This window comes from Tympanuchus pallidicinctus, unplaced genomic scaffold (genome assembly GCF_026119805.1).
Source record: "Tympanuchus pallidicinctus isolate F22 unplaced genomic scaffold, pur_lepc_1.0 scaffold1, whole genome shotgun sequence".
In the NCBI taxonomy this organism is placed as follows: domain Eukaryota; kingdom Metazoa; phylum Chordata; class Aves; order Galliformes; family Phasianidae; genus Tympanuchus; species Tympanuchus pallidicinctus.
The window spans coordinates 18,281,577-18,307,268 of NW_026294618.1; the positions used below are offsets into that span (position 1 = coordinate 18,281,577).

At 36.0% G+C, this 25,692-nt stretch overlaps 1 protein-coding gene across 1 annotated transcript in view; it reads right to left on the reverse strand.

Moving 5' to 3' along the window:
• SNTG2 (syntrophin gamma 2) overlaps window positions 1–8,985 on the reverse strand; it is a 139,416-nt gene extending 130,431 nt beyond the window's left edge. Inside the window, exons 1-3 of the mRNA XM_052701721.1 lie at window positions 8,806–8,985; window positions 7,966–8,112; window positions 1,593–1,730 (exon numbers count right to left, since the gene is read on the reverse strand). Of these exons, the coding sequence (XP_052557681.1) occupies window positions 1,593–1,730; window positions 7,966–8,112; window positions 8,806–8,985 (465 nt within the window). The remainder of the gene's footprint in view (window positions 1–1,592; window positions 1,731–7,965; window positions 8,113–8,805) is intronic.
• Between the last annotated feature and the right edge of the window lie 16,707 nt (window positions 8,986–25,692).

Consider the following 25,692-nt stretch of genomic DNA (forward strand, 5'->3'; position numbering starts at 1 on the left):
AAGTAAAATGATAGAAAACAAGCCCTACAACTGCTCATCAAAGATAAAGCTTTCTCTGTGCATAAAGATAGTACCTAAATATGAATGTGAGATGGCAAAACATGAAACAAGTAAAGATCAAGATGACATCAGTAAAAGATGGGCATTCTACAGAGACAGACTTTTATCTGCACAATCAGTGTGAGATCCTTGGGAGTGATCTGTACTGCTGAAAGTCCAAACCACCAAGGTAGCACCTGTGATAACTGACACCTTTGCCAGCCCTCATCATTCAGAAATGCATAGAGCCAGCAGTTAAACATCTGCAAACCCTGTCCTCAGCATTCCTCAAGGTCAATGAATCTGTGAGCAAAAGGAGTGGAAACAAATGTGTCAGATACATTCCATGAATGCTGTCTCACAATACTGGCAGAAGGAAGAAAATATTATCACAAGTACATACAGGGCTTACTTCTTCAATTTGTCCATTCATACATCCTACTTAAGGAGAAAGATTTTGGTTTTAGAGTAACTTTCCTATATTCTTCCTACATGTTCCACATTACTCCAGGAAGAAGACAAACATTTTATTTCTATTTTTGTTGCAAAGGCACTATTGTGAGAAATGGTCATGTCCAAATAAAGATTAACTATGAGTAACTAAGAAATAATAAGTATAGAAAGGAGAACGAATCAGTAAGAAAAAATGTTTGTGACTGCTATAGAATTGACTTTCAAGTTACAGTTTTACATTAATATTTTGAGTCATACAGAGGAGAGATGAAAACTATTTTCTTGAACCATGTGAAATATAAAGCATTTATCTCTTCTGAATCTAGCATGTGTAGCTGTAAATTTAAAACTTCAGAGTTACCAAAAATGTCACTAAAGAACTACCATATATTTCAGCCTGATTTCAAATTCTGCTTTTGAGCTCCTGAGTAATTCACATACTGTAAAATACACAGTGCTTATCTTAACTGGCCTTTATTTCAAATGCTAATTTTCCAAAAGTTTTTATTTTATTATGTATAATATAGAAAAAGCAAATATTCCCATCAAGGTATGACTTAATCCATTTTTATGCATTAAAGTTTGACAAAGACAGCCTACACTGAACCAACCCTTTCAGAGCCTGTCTTCTGTCCTGTCTTCCATCTGGAAATACTGTTTAGGGTATCTACAACATGTAGGAGAAAATTGTATCAAAATATGAACCAACACAAATCTCGATACTCCCAAGTGAAGATTTGGATTAACCATTCCTTCCTATTTTTCTGTGAACGATCAATGAGTGATGATAAATACAAACACAAATCTGATAGAACTTTTCCTCAGATGCACTCAGCCTATGATGATTCAAAGAACTAGCCAGGGACTGGTCAAGATAGAATTTCAAATCCTTTTCCAGGAAAGTAAGTTTATTTACAAGGCATTTAAATATCACTAGCATAATGATATACACTTAGGTGCACAGACACATTATACTGCAGCCATGTGACACATTACATACTTCTGTTACTCAATAAATTCTCTTGCACTCCAAATACCATAAACTGATCACTACAGAAAACAAAGTGCAGTCGAAAGCACAGAGATATAGAAGCACTTACATTTGCACTGTGATCACTTCCACTAACACAGACGACATCTTGTTTTTGAATTGTTAATACCTCTTTTGTGAGCTTCAGTCGGATGTCGTGAGCATTTTCAGATACTTCATCATACAACAAAGCAATACCAGTTTTAGTCTGTAAAAGCAAGGCACAGGAACAAAAAATTAAGAAAATGAACATTTCTTAGTGATAATTAATAACCTGTATCCCATTCAATACATAAAATTCATATAAACAAACACTGTTTAAAGAAAGAGGAAAACTGGTCTGCTATTCAGGCTCCAAATGAATTAGACCTACAAAGCCTCTTTTATGCTGTAAAAAAACAGGCTAAATTGTCTTTGAAGTAATCATTAAAACACAAAAAGAAATCATCCTCCCTTGTACTTTTTCACAAAGAAGTATCACTGTGAAGTATGTTCTTTTTGTTTTCAATTGTATGACTTGCTATGGAACTGCACTATAAGTAGATAGATAATGTACGTATAAATCTATGTGAATGTATTTTTCTGTTCAATAAAGAAATGCAATATTGTTTCTGACTCAGAGGTTTCCCTCGTACCGTGTCAGGTATCTATCACAAATGTTTTTATGATAATTCTATCACGATGCAAAACTAGGTTTCCACCTTATAAAACACACAGATATACATACTGTGATCACAAATGCTGGTGTCACAGGACTTCAGTTGGCTAATGTCAAGATGGACATACATTTATGAAATTACCACTTGACTGTCAACTAGTAAACTCTCTTAAGTAGTCAAGTATTTTGGTATCAAAGTTTTTCTTCATGAATAGTAGTAAATAAAGTCAATTTTAATTTTTGGTATATTCACTTATCTGCAAATTTTTCTTATTCTTCAGTCAGCTCTTTTCTTAAATTATGTGGAATTAGCACTGTTTACAGCTATTTGTTAAGAAAGGAAGACTAGTGCAATTTAATAGCTTTGCAGTCATTTCACAGAAGAAGAAAAGAGACAAACCTGTTATGAAATGCATTATCATACTTAAGAATAATATTTACTAATTTATGAGGCGTATAACAATATCATAACATCACTGCACTTTTTTCTATGCAACTGAAGAACAGTCATACATAATTTAAGGTTTAGCTGCAAGATTTGTTTTCAAAAGATTGTTTTGAATCAAGTCTATTCATTTTATTAAATAGCAGATTGGCAAAAAGAACAGAGTAATGGAATTAAAGAAGAAACGTGCCTTGTACCCTGTGTACTTTTAAACAAAGGACTTGAAAGTAAAACCAAACATGAAACATTATCTTTATAATATTTTCATTTTTCTACAAAATTAGGGGAAAACTTTGTGGTGATCATTAGTAAAAAGTTTTGGTCTGTGAAGTCATTTTAAATTTAAGGCACTGAAATTTAGATGAGTAGCTCTATGGATAATCAAATGTCAAATCTTCCCTTATATTTAGTGGAAATTGAAAGCACAGAAATTATATTTACTCTTAAGTGCTTACACAGCAGATGATCATGAGATTCTGTTCTCTCTAAGCTGAAATGAGTTACCCCATGTATGTCACTGTCACCATTTAACACACTTTAGAATGTCCAAGGCACCCATTTCAAGATGAATGTAAGGCTGATGTAGGGCTTACAGGAGGTTCATGTCCTTGTAGCAGGAGATGAGGCCAGATCTCCACAATATGATGGGATGCAGACACTGATCATGCCACCAGACATCCACAAATAGGTGTCTTAACCTTGAATCAAATCTCATGAAAGGTTTCCAGTGCAGAAATGCACACCTAGAATGGTCATTTAAATTCTGTAATCCAGCGGTGAGCAACAGACACCTCTGAAACATGATTTACCTGACCCCTTCTGTAGATCCATCTTGAAGGGAACAAATTGCATCATAGCTCTCTACTGTGACTTAAAAAATAAATATAAATGATAACTCAGACACAAGTGTTTAATTCTAGAAAGATAAATCTTGCACATCATGTTCACAAGGAATTCACAAAGGAAACCAAGTACAGCAAGAGTGGAAGCCTTAATCATTCTCACCTGTTTGGAAACTGACATGTATTAATTATCCTAAAATTTTGACATATTTTAAATTTCCAGCAGTTTTGGATGATTTATCAATATCCTATAAATGAAAACATATTAAATTTGTGTCAAAATTAAAAACTATGCTATATAGCAGTGGATATTTTTGTATAGTGGACACACTGCCTTGCAAAACCATCTTCCCAGCACCTTTTTGCTATCCGCTAATTTTACATCTCTATTCTACCCACATTGGCAATCACAGTTTCTTTGGCTGACACACCAAATTATGCTCTACAGAAACATCTTGAGAGAGCAAAACTACGTGAGCACATTACCCAATCACAAAGCAGAACATTTCCCTAGCTAGTAATTGTTTCGTAGGTTTAGAAGAAACTCAATGGAAAATATCCTGAAATACGTTGTAGAGTAACAAATTAAATACCTATCAAACTACTTAAAGTGAAAGTCTCACTGAAACTCTTCTATTCCCATTAAATTCTAGTTAAATTCATTTAACTCCTTACATGAGTTAAGATGACATGCGACAATACCTTATTTGCTTTCAGAATCAATAAGATTAGTCCAGATCTCTCTCAGCCTTTCAAGTGTGCTTTTTTAGACCATTATAAATGGCTGCAAATCAGAGTTCAGAACATTACCTTCTTTGCTCTGTGTTGAAGAGGGTGGTGCATGCAACTCTACTGGGCAAATTTCAGTCCACAAAAAGTGCTTCTTCAAACTAAGAGCATTTAATGGGAAATAGGGTAGATTTAGGTTAGATATATGGAAAAAATATTTTACAGTGAGGGTGGTGAGGCACTGGAACAGGCTGCCTAGCAAAGTGGTTGATGCCTTGTCCCTAGAGGCTTTCAATGTGAGACTGGATAAGGCTCCAGACAACCTGATCTGGCTGTGGATGTCCCTGTTAATTGCAGGGGAGTTGGACTAGAGATCATACATCAGAATTATGTGCTTTGCAAGAAAAAAAGAACAAGTAGAAAACATGTAGAGCTGTATAGGATTTAAGTGCTATAGAGGAATATAAATTAAAATTCATTTGTGCAGAGGAGAAAAGTAAATGTTGGTTTCCATACTTCTGATGGGGTGTCTAGATACTGTCCTCAAGAAAAGAAGCATGAGGCTTCATGCCTGTATCCATGTGTGAACATTAACATGGAGGGCAGAAGAGGTAAAAAGAACAGTAGTATAATGGTCATGTGAACTATTAAGAAAGTCACTATCGCATTTTTTGAAAGAAAAGTTACTGAAACTTTCTTACTTGAACAAGCCCTAAACCTCTCAATACCACACATAAGAGAAAAACATTCTCAAGAGGGTGATGAATGCAGATGAATGCTTTTATCGGTTTTGTTCTTATCTTCATCAGGCACATCCCTAGCCAGCATATCTGCTTTAAAGCAGTCCCTGCTGGCAATGTTTTGGTACCCTACTCAAAATATCCTAATTCTTTCTGTGTATATTTTATCTACTGCCTAAATCTCAGAACTCTAAATTTTGTTTCAAAATAGGCATCTCTAAGTGAAACTTTGGTCTAACTGACATAAAACACTTGTCTTCCCTGCTTTAAAATTTTGTTTTGAAAAACCTTGTAAAAAATTAGGCAGAGTGTGAAAGTGTTGTTGAGGCATACTAGGCATTCCACAGTAACTAATGACTTGGTTACGGCCACTTTTTTCTCAGATTGGTAGAGTAGTATTTGTGAGGCTTTTCATACTAGGTATTGAAGAGTGGGAGAAAGTGTTCAAAGATAATCAGTAGTCCTTTTTGTCCTTTTTGTACTACGTTGCCCAACTGCACACAGTACTCAAGGTGAGGATGCACCAGTGCAGCGCAGAGCAATGCAATCCCTTCCCTCGACTGGCTGGCAGTGCTGTGCTTGATAGACCCCAGGTTACAGGTGGCCTCTCTGGCTGTATGGACACATTGTTGACACATGTTCAGCTTGCTGTTGACCAGATCTCCAAATTTCCTTCAGCAGAGCTGTTCCCCAGCATTTCATCCCCGAGTCTGTACATATAGCCAGGGTTGTCCCTGCATATTTATAAATATAAATTAAAAAATAAATAAATAAATAAAAATTGAAAGGACAAAGCTTTAAGTATAATAATTGAATCTCATTTTTTTTTCCAATTAAATGTAACACATAAGTATTTTACCAGTGATATTTACATCTCAGAGGATTTAAAGACCAAACTGTCTAATCAGGTTTAATTTTTGCATGAAAACACTCAGTTGAAATTCTGCATCTGCAGCACACTGATGATTGCAGCACCTGCTGAAGATGTGAAAAATGGAGTCACTCATTTTTGTTCTAACTTAAAATTAGACAGAGAGAACTTCAGGCTAACCCACATAGATCTCTGACCACTACATTACAGCAGACTAAAATTATTTTCTCTCTTAAATCTTTTGATATGTGTCTACTATCATATATATCATTGATATGTGTCTACACATCTACTACTATGATCAAAAGATCAAGACATTTGCTCAGAGCAAAACAGAATTAAAATTTAAAATTGCCATGACTAATGTAAAAAAAAAAAAAAAAAGTAGTAGTACAACAGTTAAAAAGTGCAAGATTCTACACTTTAAGAACAGAAGAACAGTCAGTTGCACAAAAGAAAAAAGCTTGCATCGTTTATTCAGGAAAAGAAATTTAGCACTGCGGATTGACAGCAAAATATTGGCATCAATATTTTTGCTATAAAGCAAGCACATATATTCTGATTGCTCTCCTTTGAGTTCTTTCCTACTGATTTTCATTTTCTGAGTCACACAAAACACATTTCTTCACCTGAGCATTACAAAAGATTTCTCAATATCACTGAATATGAAGGAGGAATGACTTCAAGTCTGTGAAGTTATCTACCACCAATGGTGCATTTAATACTTCTCACTATATCGTTTCCTTTCACACAGTATTATGACAGTGTTAATTCACAGCAAAACTACAGAAAAAAGATAATGAACTGAGAAGAGTCCTGAGTAATGCAAAGCAAATCAATGTGATCAGAAATTTGGAAAACAGAAGCTATAAAGAATTCTGCACTAGGTTGTCTGTCTTAAAGGCTGAATAAAAAAAAGAACATAATGAAAGCTTTAAGTACTTAAAACTGTTGTGAAAACAAATCAAATGATCAGGTAAGAAAAACCTGAAATCTTTTTTATTCAATATGTTTTAACTATCAGGAAACTGATCTGCCTAAATGGTACAGGGCAAAATCCTGAAGATGATTTTTTTCACACCAGTTTGACAATACTATTTAGAGACTTCTTGCTTGTAAATTGTAGAATCATATAACAGTTATGGTGGAAGGCACCTTAGAGATCATCCAGTTCCAGCCCCTTGCCATGGGCAGGATTGCCAATCACTAGATCAGGCTGCTCAGGGCCCCATCCAATCAAGACTTGAGCAACTCCAGGGATGAGGCATTTACAACTTCTCTGGACAGCCTGGGCCTGGGTCTCACCATCTTCTGAGTAAAAAAAAATTCCACCTAACATCTAAGTCTCCTCTCTTTTAGTTTAATAGCATTCAGCCTTGTCCTAACACTTTTTGCCCACGTAAAACATCAGTTTCCCTCTTACCTGTAAGCTCCCTTTGGTTACCAGAAGGCCACAATGAGGTCTCCCTGGAGCCTTCTCATCTGAAGAAGGCCAGATCCCACAACCTCATCCAGGAGGAAGGCTGACCAGCCTTACAAGTGCAATTTCACTGAACAGCTTGCAACTGACATAGGAATGATGAAAACTAACTGGAAAACCTGAAGAAGTTTATCTTTTAGGGGCCTTATCAATGGATGTATGACATCTAAAATAAAATTTGTTAATAATCTTGTAGCAGTTAATCTTAAGGAGAACTGTACCCTAAAAGGAACTGTAACTTTGCCCTTCATGAACAGAAGATTCCAGGCTTTAATGGGCCCTGAGTGAGAAAACAAATGCTGGCTTTTCAATAGACCAGCATGGGATATATGAGTAAGGAGAGTAGACATGAAAGTTAAGAAGTAATGCAGCTGTGCAATACAGACAATTAATAATATTTTTTGTACTGGGGGAACCAAAACTGCATGCAGTATTCTGGATGCAGCCTAATGAGTATTGATTAGAGGAGGAAAATCCTTTCCCTTTATCTTCTGTATGTGCTCACACCAATATAGCCCATCATGCTGCTGAATTCTCTGCCATCAGGGCTCACTGCAGGCCCATCTTGCTGCCCACCCAGGGCCTCTTCAAACAGAGCTGTCCTCAGGCAGACCACAGACATGAGCAAAGAGCTCATTCTACCAGGTGCATGGATAGCATTGGAATTCATGACTTTACCTCATGAAATTTAGTGAATTTCAATAATTTCCTGGCAGTTAATTTCTCTGGTTTGCCCAGGTCTTTTGTCAATGTTGTACTGAGAGTACCTTCCATCTTGGTGCCATATGCAAAATAGTAATCAGTCTCTCCATTAACTCCTTCAGGCTACTGACAAAGATATAAGGGTCACGTCACAGAATGCCACTTGCTAGAGCAATCTAGAATACAGTCCACTCGCGTAAGCATTGAGGGCTTCCATACAGCATGGAGTAAGGATTAAGAAAACTCATTCAACAAAACTAGTGCTATTTTCCAATAGGCGATGACAGCAGGAAACCAGGATCTTGCTGGATTTGTTTGTTTTGTGTTTCTTTTTTAAATCCTCAGTACTCTGAAAATTATAAAAAATATCATTTGAACAGGGAAAAAGAAAAAAAACATTCAGTGAAAAACTGAATTATGGCAGTGCAAATTGATACACGGCAGTCATCAAATCAGTGACTTATGAGACAAATCATTACAACATTTGTTATGAAATTACACACATTACAACGGCATCCAAAGTTGCTTCAAAACACCAACACATTCTGCTGGGACATCTTTCTCCTTCTTATAGTCAAGGACTTCAGACTTCCTAACAGAAATATTGTAGAGGGAAAAAAATAAGAGGGAACTCAAATTTCCAGACACCTTTCTGCTCTGAATTACCACTGCCCACCATCACCACTGACACAACTATCTACTTTCCAAGCACAGGATGTGGTGCGGTAGAACCATTACATATGTTAGGCTCTGAGGTGCTGCCAGACTCTTATTCATCCAGTCTGAGGCCAAAGGCCAAGACTGTGGTGAATGTACCTGCACCATCCACACTGTACTTTGGGAAGGGTCCACAAGCCTCATTTTCCCCTCCATCTGCACTAACACAAGTAGCTCATCACCAGCTGCTTCCGTCACTTGTAACTGAGACCTCAACACTGACAGCTCAGAGGAACCCTTGCACAAGAGATTTATGTCTACACCAGTAGTCCAGCCCATTGGCTTCCATGTAAACTGGAAGACACGTATCTTACAGCAGTTTGAATAGGAATACTTTAGTTGAAAGAAAAAATGAAAAAAAAAAACACCCTAAATCTGGATTTCTTTCCAATTAGAAAGCAACTGGTAATATTAATTTTTTAAAGTAAATTACTTTTAATTTCACAAAATTTCAACAAACAACTTTTTACCTAGAATAATAAACAAGGAAACTAACTTTACACCTGCCTAATTTTTATGATGTATTTGAAACATGTGCATTTTATTTCAGCTCCTACTTCAAATAAACCAACATCAAGCCAAACAGACAAAACAGCAAAGTAAAAAAACAAAAAACAAAAAACAAAAAAGCTCTCACTCAGTAGGCTCTCTACATAGCTAGCAACAACATTTATTCTTGCCTAATTTTTAAAGAATTCTCTTAAGCGTTTCAATTATGACCTTATGCATTTTTATTAGAGCTCTAACACCATATCATAGTTTCACACTGACAACAAGCACTGCTGATAATTAATGGAGAAGATCACAAATTCCTGATAATCCATTTTGAAGTGTTGATTTACATACAAACCAAAGCCAATGGAATGTATCTGATGGACACCAGGTCAATTAGGTCAATTAAGAATAAAGGTATTGAATTACAGTATACTATAACTTTTCAATGCAAGATACTTAACAGGTATATATGATAAGAATCAGAATTTGAAATAAAAATAGTGAAGAGTAAATATTTAAGGAGTACATTTTTCCCAAAAGAACAACTTCTATCTGAAATATCCATCTTGGAAATTAAACCTTTTCATAAAGTCGTCTTTTTTTTAATGTCTGCATTTATTAATGACAATATTATGGATTTACATATCACTACATATAGTTGGAAAAAGTATATTAATATTACATGTTGACAGTAGATTTTAACAGCAGCATTACAATAAATTCTAGCAATTCTCAGCGAAGTTACTTCTAAATATTTGTAGCATGTGGAAATTTACAAGAAAGAATGTAAACTCAAGACAACACCAGTTCGAAAAGATGTTGGAAATAAAAACTTTTAAAATCTACTTTGTTGTTTAAATCACATATTACCCACAAGAAAAGTTCTGTTAAAAATTACCTTAGGGGCAGATTCTTGGGATTTTCTGTTAATGACATTAGCTGTGCAAGAAAAGTGATTAACAGCTGGGTCTCAATCTCTGTAATCTTAATCATTAGAAAGTAAAGCCATAATGTCTCGTTTAATTACTGCAAGCACAGTGTGTCACCAGCTAATTAGATATGATTGATTATTGTCATCTTCATACACCTCTGAAAACATCAGACACAAATATTTGAATCCTGTTATACATATTTGGAGAATGAACTTTCAGAATGTCATGTTGAATAAAAATTGCCTGATTAAAAATAAAAATTCTAATCAATACTAAATAATAGAGTCACACAGTTGAATATGCTAAAATACAACTTCTATTCCATAAAACAGACAAGGCACAAACTATTAAAAAAATTACATAATTTTACTTTGATCTAGATAATATCTTCAAAGAATTTGCTTGCTTATTACTAAGCTTCACTTTTCTCAGAAGTGGACAGTACCACAGAGTTAAATAGCCTAAGAATATAAAGATCTTCCTATGTTTACAGTACATTTTTATTAGTTTAGAAGACGAAGTATAACATTCACAGTTCAAACTAAATCATCTAGCAATAGATCAAAAAAATGAAAAGAAAATAGACTTTGGATATTATTTAAGAAAGATAAATTTTATAATTAGTATTAGTGGTAACATTCAGCCTACCTGTGTAGGATGTCAGCTAATACACAAATGTTTTTGTTCAAATATTAAAAGGTAAATGAAGAACATATTCCCTTACAATACACAATTAGGAGTATAATTCAAAGTGACTCACTTTCTTTTCTTATTCTAGACTACTTATGGCCACTGATTCATTTGGTTCTCCTTCTCCTCAGCTCCGTTACAGCTCTACCACACTCCTTATTTTTAAAGTTCTACCATGTTCTTTCTTTCCATTTAACTGTGTTGACTAGTTCTGCCAGTCATAAAATCATAGTCCCCTAAGATCATCTGCCAACCCATCACACCATCATGGCCACTAAACCATGTATCTCAGTGCCACACTTGCCCTCATCTTGAACATCTTTAAGGGACAGTGAATCCCATCACCTCCTTGGGCAGCCTATTCCAGTCACTCACCACTCATTTGGAAAATAAATCTTTCCTAATATTCAACTTGAAATCTCCCTGGCTGAACTTAAGGCCGTTACCCTTAACTCTATCACAGTTATCTGGGAAAAGAGGCCAGACCCCAGCATGTTACAACCTCCTTTCGGGTAGCTGTGGAGTGTGATCAGGTCTCCTCTGAGCCTCCTTTTCTCCAGACTGAACAATCCCAGTTCCCTCAGCCACTCCTCATTAGACTTACGCTCCAAATTTTTATTACCCAACTAAGCAAAGCTACAGCTAACTGCTTAATTTCTGAATAAGGTGATATAAATACTTTTAGTCTCTTTCTAAATTTAAAGTGGTAAGATGTGGTTTAATCACCCTACTGCCAATTATGATGAAGCAAAAAAATAATCACCATTATTCATAACTTCCCACACTATGTTGGCTTCTAGCATTATAAAACATAGAAAGATTTAGGTAAAGATTAATCATAAGGATTTGAAGAGTCCCTAAGTATTAGAGCAAGTCCAATGAAAAACTTTTTCTTTCAACTGTAGTTATTGTTTTTACAGACCCATAGCTCTGATAGATCCAGTGGCTGGAACCAGACTTCCTTTCAGTCATGCATTTGGCTGCTAGCCTGAAAAGTAATGAGACAGTTCAGTTTCACGTTTTATCCAAATACTTAACAATATGTTTATCTTCTTCTTTTCCTTAGCTCTAGTTCTCAAATGGAGCTGTGATGAACAGTTTATTTTTAAAACTTTCCATATTTAGCAGACAAAACACTGAAAGGATATCAAACTGGTTGAAACATTGAATATAATTTGAATATTGATGCCATGAAAAATATAAGAGCAATAGTCTGCCTATACCTAAATCATGGGATAACACGATTTCCAGCAACAAGAGTGCTCTACCAAATTAAACTATAGAATCAGAACATACTTATAAAAGCAGAAAAAAAAATATTGGAAAATATAAAGTGATGCCACTAATACTAACAAGAGCAGCTGAAAGGAAGTTGTTTGATTATAGTTGAATATTTTATGGTTTGTTTGTTTGTTTTACAGAATATTTACCAAAAAAGAGTATAACAAATTTGCAGGATTTGCTTTTTATTCATATCTTTCCCTCCAGTGTCACCTATCTTTCACTGATCCTTGCCACAGAACTCAATGAAGTGGCACAACGCATGGCTGGCACTACAGGGAGAACCTTCACTGCCACAGCTGGGGCACAGCAGCACTTGTGCATTGCTAAGACCAGAAAGAGATGGCTGAGTTAGCTCATGCATTAGCCAGCATCACATAGGCAAGCACCCAGCTGGCCCTGCGATACAGCATCAAGAAACTAGACAAGAGGGACAGGGATATGAAATTTACTAACTACACGTTGAAACAGCACGCAGCAAGTTAGGAAAACAAAGCTCCTACACAAAATAAATTGCGACTTGGTACTCAGCATAGAGGAGCATGGAATAGAAGTCAGACAATCAAGCAACACAGAAATTTTTTAACTTAAGGTTTTTAACTTAAGGAAACCTGAAGTTAACCTTGGTGTCAGGGTAAGAGATAACAGCATGAGCAAACTCATTGTTGACAAATGACAGGTTAAAAAAAAGGAGGGATTGAAAGGATTTAATTTAATTTCAGAACACAGATGCGAGATAACAGAGCCAGAAACAGACAAAAACTACAAGATGGAGAGAAAGCTGATATTCTAACTGTTCCTTTCCTGTTCTTTTATTCATTTTCCTGAATAAATTTTAATACTGTTGTAGAAGGCTACTGAATGAAAAAAAATCTTCAAAACTATATACGTGTAAGTGGCTGCAAAAGAAATATCTCTTATTTATTTCCATGGAAGCTACAACATATACAAAGAGCACATTAGTACTTCTTGAAAGAGCAAATTCTCAGCTACAGTACACTATTTTCCAACATGGCTACCATCATTAGATATGCATTTTTTGCTGTAAGTGAACAAGAGCCTGCATGCTGCATTCATACAAATCTGCACCAGCAGAGGTGACCCACTGTCATTGTCACCACTACTGAAATGCAACACCCACCGCCGCACTGTGCTCACATCCACTGTTTGCTCTCCATAATCATTCAGCAAGCATCAGTGAAAAAGTGCCATTTTTTCCTTGTGGAGGATTTCAGTGACACATTTTTGCTTTGTACACACCTCCACATTAGACACCACTAAGGGTATCAGACTACCCTCTATTACCATCAGTCATATGGCAGCAGAGAACACTGGTAGTAAGATTCAACCTCTACTGCCATACGATCAACATCCAATTGTGATATTATGTGCCAACATAATATAATAGGAAGCATTATTTTCAGAGTATCCCTCATGCATATACATATATACTTTTATATTGGTATACGTTATAAATAGATAGAAAGATATAGCATATTTTATAGTACAGTGTAGATATATATGCGTATGTATAGATATATATACGTATCTATATAGAAAACAAACACAAGCAGAAACATGAGTTCAGAATTTACAAGCAAGTTTCCAGGAATAACATATCTACATCAGAATAATCAATTACAGATTCATTACATTAAAGTAATTGCTTTGTACCAAATGCACTTGAATCACTTAACCAAAGACAAACAATTTGAAAACTTCAATAGAAGTATTAAACATCATGTCGATAAGATACTGGAGGAGAGCCTGATTCTAGAAATAATTTTCTTTTAGGAAACTGCATCTAAAGCCAGAGATAGCCATCCTGAGGACTCAAAACAATATTCTAAAATATCACAGAAACCCAAAACTTCTGAGCCAAGCTGTTCTATGATTCCATGACAAATAAGGAATTAGTATCACTTATGAAATTCAACTTGGTGCAAATGTAAGTAATAAAGCAGTGAAATGAATGCTCTAAGTTTATGTTAGATTTCACTTCATCACAGAACACAGATCACAACTGTATCCCAACAAGAAGTCAAATCCATGTTCGAACTGTTTTGTAAATACTTGATTCTGAACTTTATTTATAATAAGCTTTTCCTCATATGGCAGATCTTAACCCTCCTCTAAGTATGAGAATTAAGCATTTTGAGATTCAGATGTGAGAAGAAAAAACAAAAGCTACAAAAAGGGAAAATGTCAAATCATTCTTGCTACTAGTGAGAGAGTCAACCTATATTTGTTATTTTCCTTTCACATTTGAATGAGTTAAATAATAACATTCACAGGAAGCATTTTCAGTCTTTAGATATCATAGAAATGACAGGATAATTAAATGCAGTTATAGATGTTTTATTTTCCTTTTTTGCTTTCCTTTTTAAACAATGTCTCACACACACAAATAAATTGCATTCTGTATGATAATAATAGAAAAATTAGGCAATTAGCTATTCCTAGGAAAGCTAGAATAGCAAAGACTTGATGAAAAGGAGGTTACAGTGTGTCAATACAAAAGTATTCAGCAGTATTCAGCAAAAAAGACAGCCTGTCTATGTAGATGCCATTTAATTGACAAAGAATAAGACTGTGTTATTGCTCTAGAAACCTGTGGAAATTAATTTCAAAAGCACGTATCCCCTGAAGCAAGTCATGATCAAAAATACTGCATAACCAAATATTACATAATATTCATATGCAAACAAGTAAGGAATGAGAATATGATCATTTTTGACGGCTTTTTTTTCTTCTTAACAAATATAAAAGACATGTATACTTTTGTGTGTTATACTTTTTTCCCCACTGCCTCAAAACAGACAAAAAACTGAAATAAAAAAAAATCACTTAGCAAGATATTTGCCTCTGATGATCTCTGTATTAAAGCACTAAACAAATGGAAATAACACAGGCATAGTCATTTCCTTTCTATTGCTAGACTGGAATACAAATAAAGTGAGTCCCAGTTAGCTTCCTTAAGGTGGTTTTGGTAACAATATCAGCAGCACCATAAAGTCTTGTCAGTACCCTAACAGAACTATTGTCAAATTATCCTGATGCTGTTCCACAGCGGAAGCATCAGTGAGAGATGTCGATGTTTCCACAAGTATTTTGATGATAGGATAGCTTGAATAATCTTGTGTTATTTATGTTTGAAGAATATTTATAAAAGGCTAAGGCTGAGAAAAGATAGAAACTACCAACATTTTCATGGTTTTATGCAAGTTTAGAAATAAGATTTGCAGGACAAGAGATGTGAGTGTTTGTGAAGGAAGACGGGAAAATACGGGTGTGGAAAGACTGAGGAGTTGCTCTTGGCATGACTTGTAAGAGAAGCAGAGAATACCAAAAACAATAAAAAACGGAATAAAAGGAAGGCCAACAAGAGGAATAAACAGCAATAGCATGGAAAGAGAGAAATGTAAAAAAGAAGTACATGGAAATAATGAAAAAAGGCAAATGAAAGCATTGCATGCTTCATGGTAAGTAGTTGCCATCTCCGTCATTTGCAGGAATGTGCAACCCAGGTTACTAATGCATAAGAGAATTTGACAAGTTAACTCTACTCAGAATTGATATTAAAAATCTCTGAAAAATGGAATCAGAACTTACAAAATGTACTTTGCAGAAGTGTTATCTAAAACAACAAGCCTAGCTAAATCATGCCTGCAAAACACAGCTGGTGGTAAGCAGCATCCTGCCAGAGGTGAAATGGTGCTTCTCCAGCTGTCAGAAGGTTCAATGGCATGATTGCTTATGGAGAACATGCCACCGCATCCTACTTTCTTGGTGTGTGCCAGTGCACAGATGCACCAGTCACCCTAAGGATCTCAGCCAAAGGAGTGGCACAGACAAAATGTTACGGACTGACAGCCCCCATTCCCTATTCCCCTTTGCTGCTTGAGGGGAGGAGATAAAGGAGGTCGGATGGGAGAAAGATGTTTGTAGTTTGCTTCTAGTTCTCACTGCTCTAGTCTGTTATCAGTAGGTGATTAATTACACCAGCCTCCCCGTGCTGAGTCTGTTTTGCCATATTTTGCCACGTCAGTAATTGCAGAGTGACATCCCTGTACTCTACTCATGAGCTTTTTTATTTCCCATTACGTTTTCTCCCTCTTCCTATGGAGAGGGGGAGTGAGAGAGTAGCTGTGGTGGATTTTATCTGCCTATCAGGATCAAATCACTGCAACTGAAATTCACTGAGTTTTCCACAAAACCTATGCTTATAAGGCTCTGAGGATTTTCTGATTAAAATGAGTGGTGCATGGCACCTCCATTCTTCCTGGTTAGGTTTTCTCCTTTTCATAAATGTCAAAGGCTTACTTCAGCCTTCAGTACCTTCCTTGGATTTTTGCGCCACAGGTATGCACAACATTCGTATTCAGATGATTAGCATTGATTTTAACGAGTCATTAAAAATTCTGGGAGTGATTTTAAATAATCTGAAACTAGCATATTGCTTTCCTCTTGTAAAAAAGAAAGCATACTAGCACAAATGGTCCACAAAACCCTAACAATTTAATTTTAGACTCAATGAATTGAAATCAGTTGAAAGTTTACAGTTGAGTCACAAATTTAAATTGTCACAAATGTTCACAGCATTTTAAAATGTAACATTGATAGCACAGTTACTACCATAACTATAAAAAATCATGCACAAGTACATCTTTCAGAATACTAAAAAGTTTTTTTAGATGAAATAAATGTGAACACTCTTGTTCACACCTCATTAAAAATTCCTTCAAGTTGCTGAACAAATAAAGGGCATTTTAGTAAATAATAAACATATGCAATTTCTTCATTAAAGATACGAGAATGATATTTAGAAATATCTTTTTTTTTTTAATTTTCTCATAATTTTATTAGTTTATTAGTTTAGTTTATTTTTTAGTTTTCTCATAATATCAAGGGTCTGAGTAAATATTAAATATCTCAGGTTGGAATTATCAAAATATTTACTATGTAAAGGCACAAAGAAACAACCACACAAAAGCAGTTGTAATAATTGTGTTAAAAAGCTGGAAATAAACTATAAAATCAAAACGTGACCAGACAGCCAAGAAACACCTATAAAAGTTGCAGCTGAGGCACAGGAGAGAATTTTTTAAGATAAAAAAAAGTAAGAAACATTAAGCATGCTAAGTAACCTATTCTAAGATATGCAGAAAATTTGCATAGCAGCCTGTTTGTTTTTCTGATTGTGTGATTTAGAAAAGGATCTGTTAATGAAGCAAATGCAACTGATTATTTTTCTGAAGTCTATTATTAAAAACACTGAAATACCAATTGAGTTCATTTTCCTGCTCTCTTAGGTACTTTTTGAAACTCTAAAATTCACAGAAAACACTTGTAGGAAAACACAAGGGCAGAATTACAAAAGGGCAAAGGTTGGAAGGCACTTTCAGAGATAGTCATCTAGTTCAACACAAAGCTCAAACTGTGGTCAACTAGACTACATTCAGTTGAGTTTTGGGTATTTCCAAGATGAAGACTGCACAACCTGTGGGACATGTTCCAAAGTATGATTTTCCAATTCCTCATTTGTTTTTTCTTTCCTCTTCTTTCATCAGGAAGACCTGTTCAACATTCAGTTTGGTGCCATCAGCAAAATTCCTGAGGGTGCACTTGATCCCATCACATATGTCATGGATAAAGATGTTAAGGAGTACCAGTCCCAAGACTGGTCCCTGGGGGACATTGCTCATTACCAGCCTCTACCTGGACGTAGTGACATTTACCACAGCCGTTTTGTTGCAACCTTCCAACTAATTCCTAATCTACTGCATATTCCACACCTCAAATCTATATCTTTCCAATTTAGGGATAAGGATGAGATAGGGGAGCACAACAAAAGCCTTGCAGATGACCAGGTAAATGACATCAATTGCCTTTGTTCACCAATGCCACTACTTCATCACAAAAGGCCACCAGATTGGTCAGGCACAACCTTCCCTTGGTGAAGTTGCGCTGTGCTGGCTAAGACCACCTGCTCATCCTTCATGTATCATAGAATGGTCTGGGTTGAAAAGGACCACAAAAAGACCACAATGACCATCTATTTTCAATCTCCCTGCTATATGCAGTGTAGTCAACCACTAGATCAGGCTGCCAGAGCCACATCCAGCCTGGCCTTGAGTGCCTCCAGGGATGGGGCATCCACAACCTTCTTGGGCAACCTGTTCCAGTGTGTCACCACTCTCTGTGTGAAATATGTTATTATATGTGAAATGTATATCAACATATCTTCCAAGATGATCTCTTCCATGATCTTACCAGGCACACAGGTGAGGCTTGTGTTCTCCAGGTCTTCCTTCTTCCCTTTCTTATAAATGAGAGTGATATTTCCCTTTTTCCAGTCCCTGGAACTTCATCTGACAGCCACAACTTTTTAAATATGATGGAGAGCATCTCAGTAACCACATCAGCCAGCTCCCTGATAACCCTAGGATGCATGTCATGAAGCCCCATAGATGTGCACACATTCAGTCTAATGAAGTGGTCTCCAACTAGCTCTGCCCATCCAGTGGGGGGGGAGTTTGCTCCCCCAGTTCCCACTGTAATAGGATTCAGGGATGCAAGAAATATGAGAATCCTGTCTGCTACTGAAGATTGAAGCAAACAACTCATCAAGTACCTAAGCCTTCTCCATATGTCTTGCAGCCACTTCTCCTTCCTTATTTATCAGAGGAGGTACCCACTCTTTAGCCACTGTCTTCTGAACAATGTAACTATAGGACCCCTTCTCACTGTTTTTAATGTCCCTTGTCATGTTAATTTCCATCTGTGCCTTGGCTTTCCTAATCCCACCTCTTTATGTCTGGACAGCATCCCTGTATTCCTCCCAGGTGACATGTCCTTGCTTTCACTGCCTGTACTTGCTCTTCTTTTCCCTCAATATGACCAACAGGTCCTTGACCATGCTATGCTGGTTTCCTGACTCCTCTGCCTGCTTTCTTATTCTGAGGTATGGAGAGCTCTTGTGCTCTCAAAAAGGCATCCTTAAAGAGTTGCAAGCTTTGCTCCACTTCTTTGTGCTTAAAGACAGCTTCCCAGGAGAGCTCATCCAACAATTCCTTAAACAGCCTGAAGTTAGCTCTCCTGAAGTTCAAGATCTGGACTCCACTCATTGCCAGGCTCACATTCCTCAAGATCACGAACTCAACCACGGCATGGTTGCTGCAGCCCACACTGTCCCCAGTCTTCATGTCTTTAACAATCTCCTAACTTATCAGTGAGTATCATGTACAATAGCGTTTCACCTGTGGTATATCTGTCCAATACCTAAATCAGAAAGTTATCACTGATGGACTCCAAGAGTCTTCTGGATTACTTGCTGCTCACTGTTTCACTTGGAACTCCCCAGCCTTTATTGTTGCTTTTGGACACCAATAATGCCTCCCATGTACAAGACTTAGCATTTCCCCCTCTTGAACTCCATGTCAGCCCACTTCTCCAGCCAGTGCTCTCTAAAAGGCAGCACAGCCATCTAGTGCTTCCACCACTCTTCACAATTCTTTTTATCATTTGCAAACCTACTCAGGGTATGCTCTCACTGTCCAAGTCATTAAGGAAGATGGCATATAGTACTGAGTCTATTGCTGATACCCTGGATACACCAGTAGTGATCAGTCTCAACATGGATTTCATGCCAGTGATTACACCCTTTGAGCACGACATACAGAATTTTTGGTCTATTTCTCCATTTAGCTGTAAAAACACTTGTTTTCCATGTTGAGTATAAAATCCTCTTATTTCATAAATGAATTCCCAGTTTTTAAGTAGGAAGTTCATGTTACAGTACTTCATAATTGTGCAGAAATCTTGCTTTCTTCAAATAGTCTGAAAACGTGCTTCCATCAAACAGAAGACAATGGACACAGTGGGTAATTTCCATCTTCTGAGATGGCTCCATCTATGCTCTTATGAGCTGAAGAATAAACAGTCTGGTGAAACAGCTGCCTGAAGTATCTTTTACACTAAGAAATCCTTAGGGCTGTCAGGTAGAATGAAGGAAACAGCAAGTGAGAAAAAGATATTACTTGGCTAAGTAGATTAGACTCAATGGTTAAATCCTGAAAGATCCTGATGGTGCCTTGGTTTGTGCTAAGCAGCCTAGCTCCTGTTGACTATTTTCACCAGCAGAATACTCTGGACTACACAGTCATTTTTCATAAAGACTATGCCATTAAGTATGCGAATTAAACAGGATTTTGGGAACTCAGGTAACACAAAATCTTCAAAATAAAATGGGATAAAATTCTGAAAAAATCTGCAAAGTGAAATACTCAGATTGCCTAGTTTCTCCAACACTAGCAAAAACAGCAAAGTCCATTCTCAATTTTTCAGCCATCTGTTCCTTTATAAACTTTGAATACAGAAAGTATGGAAGCAGGCCTTATATCATAAGGATATTCTCTCACTAAAAATCAGACTTTGGAAACTCAGATTCTGGTTTGAGGTATAACTTAGTACAGCATTTACTGTTAGGCACCAGCTTTAAAACAGTTGATGAATAAAACTGTAGGTTCTCAGGCTACAAAGAGAACCCAAGAGTTATTAAAATGGTATTCAAATTGCCAGTGGCATCTATATGACCAATTATCTGTATCAAATATGTATATACATAATTATGCATATGTTCACACTTTTTAAAAGGAGCTTTCAGAATTATGGGTGTATTAGATTGAAGGGAGGAATAGTGATAAGATCTAGAAATCACTAAAAAGTTTGGGAACATTTTCCTAAGTATACACCTTATGAAATGCAGTTCTTAGTTAAGTAAAACATTACTGAAATTGCAGTTCCAATATTAGTATTCTCCATTTTGTACTATGTACATTCAATATATCTTAGGATTACAACAGTTAATGGTTTTTCATTAGCTTCAATGTCTTTAAAGCATTAAAAATAATACGACTATTTTAAAAATAGAGAAGTAATTATCCAGCCAAGTAGACTGAGTGTTGTGTGTAGTTTCTCGTACCTTAATTATGGACCAAAAGCCCGTTTTCTGACGCTACAGAATGCACTGAGATAACATAGCCCAAATTTATCCCCATTATTTTAAAGTATTTTGCCAAAATCTCTTAAACAAGAATGTATTTATAGTAACCAACACATGATTACAATGAACAAAGATGTCAATCTCCAATGGAATCCAAGAGATCAGGAACCCCCTGAAAATAAACCAGGAAGCAGTAAGCCAACAAAGAAACACTTTGACAGAAGGCTTGGGGAAACACTCTCCAAGCATGAGCTGAATTTTACTGAAACTTTTTTTTTTTTTTTTTTTTTTACTTTTTTTCTTTTCTTTTTTCCCCCAAATGAAACCCTTTAGAAACAAAACTTCAGAAAAAAATTAATGTGCAGCTACAGCATGTGAAGAAAAGAAATGCTGGCATTATGATCTGACAATTGGCAAAGGCCAGCCTCACTACCAACCAAGAGGAAACAGGTAAGACAGGAATAGCTTCTGAAAAAAGAAAAGCAGTCTGTGTTTGACACAGTACAAAAAAGGCAGAAACAACAAAGAATACAAAAGGAAAGAAAAAAGTAACTGAATCTCACAGCCTATTCATAAATCATAAGCTTCCTTTGCTCCGCCAGAAACACTGATTTGGATCCTTTTCACTTAACATCCATCTAGACTGGGTCTATCACAGTCAAACAGTTCAGAGGGGAAAAAAAAAAAAAAAGAGAACAAAAAACAGTTATCCCTTTCATTAGATATTCTAAAATATATTTAGCAATTTACTGAAATCTTCAGAAAGTGAGGAAGAGTGGTTGCTAACCCTACTGAAACTTCATTTAAAACAATCCAACTATTTCAGTTCCATCAAAAGCACGTTTTTTTTTCTCCAATTTATATTTATTCAGTAGTAATTTTGTCATTCAGGAAAATGAAAAACTTCTGGAGGCCAGAGGAGGTATAATGCAAGCAAAGACGTGAACACTCAGCGCAATCCCACCTGTGACATCTTAGCCATAACTAGGACCATTAACGTACAGTTCTATAGATCATCACTAAATTACATAAAGATATAAATAATCTCCGTTTTCTTAATCGTGATTTAATTATTCCTTTTACAGTGAAGCTTCAATTATACTGCACTAACTACTAGGGGGCAATAAATGTTGTGGATCTATACTTAGAGATTAATAACCCAAAACTAAAATTCCTAACATACAAAGGAAGAGAAAAATACAGTAATCATCATCATCAAACAACTGCTTCAGGAACACAGTAAATGATATGAAGCCCTGCTAATCAGATGTTAATTCCTGAACTACAGCTTTACATACATCTTGATGTTTTGCTGTTAGCACTCGCTAATATTACTAGAAATAAATTGGATGTTTATAAAACATTTCATAATTCTAATTTTAATATTGAATTTGCTTATACAACTCCCCAACTAAAAGATGTAGAAATCATAAAGTCAGATACCATAAGCCATCCTAGCCTGTCTCTCCTGTAAGGACACCAAATCTGGATACAGTATTCCAGGTGAGGCCTCACCAGCACAGAGCAGAGGTTTCTTTTTTTTTTTTTTTTTTTTTTTTAGATCCTTACAAAACATTAACACAGTCTGTAACCAGAGAAGACTAATTTCTTGACAGACAAGGAAATAGACAGAAACAGTGTGCATAGGACTAAAAATCCAACTAGCTTGTTTTTTTTTTTGCTTTTGTTTTTGTTTTTTAATTTCCTCTATGACAAAAGCTAGAAAGCATATCAAGCACAGGTCTGTAAAAGTAATTCCTCTTTGCTCAAAAGCAGAAGACAATGATATTAAAGACTTCATACAGGCATATAACAGTGGTCAAAAAAACCACAAGAGATTTCCCCAGATAACATTCTTTCTATATGGAAGAAGGAAGAGGTAACTCAGATAAAAACACAGAAAATAGAAACTACCCTTCATTTGAATTCTAACACTTCAGTATATCTTTCTCTTTGGTTTGGACTGAGTGGCATACAGAGAATCTGAATTACAGTCCAATGTGTATCTATATTCAGTCACACTGTTTGCCAGCAGCCCCACAATTTTACACTGCATTTAGGCAGCTACCAGCTCTAAGATAAAAACTTACTTATTTACACAACTCAGCTTTTACTAGCAAAGCAGGGAAGAAAGGACAGATGCATATGAATTCAAGTATGGTCTTAAGACGAGGAGAAGAAAGCTACCTCAGGTCAGCTACACAATAAATCCCTCAAGAGCTTCTTCATTTGCCTCTCTCCCTATGTAACTGTTTCCAAATCATGTAAAGCACATTAGTGCAATTGGTACCCCCATACAAAAGCCTCACATCTGTGAAAAGCCTTTACAGGACTTCATGAGGTGCTGGACTGAAGCCCAGATCTGAGGTTCAAAAGGAATAGGAAAACACAGCACAGTAGCTACCTGGATAGTTGAATTTTGGCCTGCACTCTTAAGGATTTATTTAAATAGTTCAATTGTAACACAATAGTAGCTTACTGGGATGGGTCAGTCTGTATGTCAGAGTGAGTACGTGCTGACAAATGTACATTAAATAATTAATTAATGAAATTAATTTTAAAACAAAAGAGAATACCAAATTTTATATCACACTAACTTCAGTAAGGCCAGGTTTTACAATCAAGAAGAAATCTTTACATATTCATCACAGATAGGCAAATTTGCCAAATGCTAATCACTGTAATGAATTCAGATATAATGAGAATCTGTAGATGCATAATGGCTAAAATGCATAGCTGACACTTTCCTGAAAAATACAACCATTCAAGTGCATTTTAGAGAATTGGAAAATAGACCATTGTGCATACTCAAGTTTTGCAGAAAAAGTAAGCAAAGACAGTGCCTCAAGTGTTTGCCAAGCCTTGAGTCAAAAAAGAACTGTAGTGTGCATAGGATTTAACCAGCATAGTGCTGAAGTACAGTCCTGCTGCTGAAATCAGCAGGTCACTGCAGCCAGTTGGTGATGCCACATATTGGGACCTACACCCTGGGGAGCCCGCAAGGCCCACAGGGACTTCTGTATGAGTGAGAGCCCCAGCAGACTATGAGGAGCACCAAGGGCACATAGAGCTGTATCACCCATGTCTCCATAGTAAGATGGAATGATAGAATATCACAGAATGCCTTGGGCTGGAATGGATCTTAAAGATCATCTAGTTCAAATAAATAAGTGCTGCATAAGCACAGACTATTTAGAAACATGGATCTCTTAACATTTTATTAAGTATTTTGTATTGCATTCTATATCTGTTATTGATATTACTGACTTCCAACAGGAAGTATACCAATCAAGAGCTGTTTATCTATCATTTATATATAAACAAGCAGCTTCATGCTCTGTTTGACTTCAACCACACATGACATTTTTCCTGCAGTGTGTCTCCAAGGAATGGAAAAAACCCTGTTTCTTGTCCCTGCACTCAGACAGACTGTTACTGAAAAGATAAAGACAGCTGAATAATAATTAGACCTTCTTTCTTTGCTCAATCACTCAGGAGCAAACCAAGCTATGAAAAAACAAGCTTCATAGCAGAGAACATACTCTCTTAAAACATACAAGCAACTTAGCTGACAATAACCTATTGCAGGGCATATAAAGCTCCTGTTCTGTAAGTTTGTACTTCATGGATTGCTCATAAGGTAAAGCCTAAAAGCAACAAATAGCTAAATGAGAGGGGAAAGATGCTGAAAGAAGCACCAATGACAAAACACAACTGCCAAACAATGTTTTGGTGGTACATCTAAGTATCAAAACTTCAATTAATTCACTAGTGAGATTTTATTTTAAGAAGTTTTAGACTTTTTTTTTTCTTTTTAATTACCTCAAACCATCTCTTCCCAAAACAAACCGGTTAGAAGCAAGGCTAGAAAATTAATAACCCCCTAGCACTTACTTGCACTATTTTTAACTGCACAGTTATCTGTCAAGGATTAATTCAATGTGATTTCATGAGCTCAGTTCTGACTTTACATAATGTTGATAAAGGAGGATTGTTATTTCCTTTTTTGGAGTCCAGTTTGGTTTTACCTCATGAGCTTGGTCTGCTCTTAGACTGTGCGAATGCAAACACTGGTTCCAACGTTCAGAATCATTCAGCTACTTTAAGTGGATTAGAAATTGAAAATAGATAAAAGTATATATTTTATGTCCCATTTAATAAAGACAAGGAAAGTAAACAGTACTGAATTCTTTTTCCTTGTAAATTTGAAGAGAGATGATATAACAACAGACTCCTTCATGAAGATTACACTCTCCTCTGTAACACCGGCAGTAATAATCAGTTTCCTTAATGATGACTTTATATCAGTGTTCCATAGAAGATAGTAGAAATGCAGTGATAGAGATCTAGGAAACCATGCTAACAGTAACTAATGTTACATGAAAAGGAATAAAGAGTTAAAAAAAAAAAAAAAAAAAAAAAAAAAAAAAAAAAAAAAAAGCATTAAAGAGCTCAGGAAAGGGATATCCACAAAAATTCCTCATATTTCAGTATATTTCATGTGCTCCAATAAATACCCCTTAATCCTATGAAGTAATTTATTATTCATGTGTTTTACATTTTGTGAATTCCTTCCACAACTAT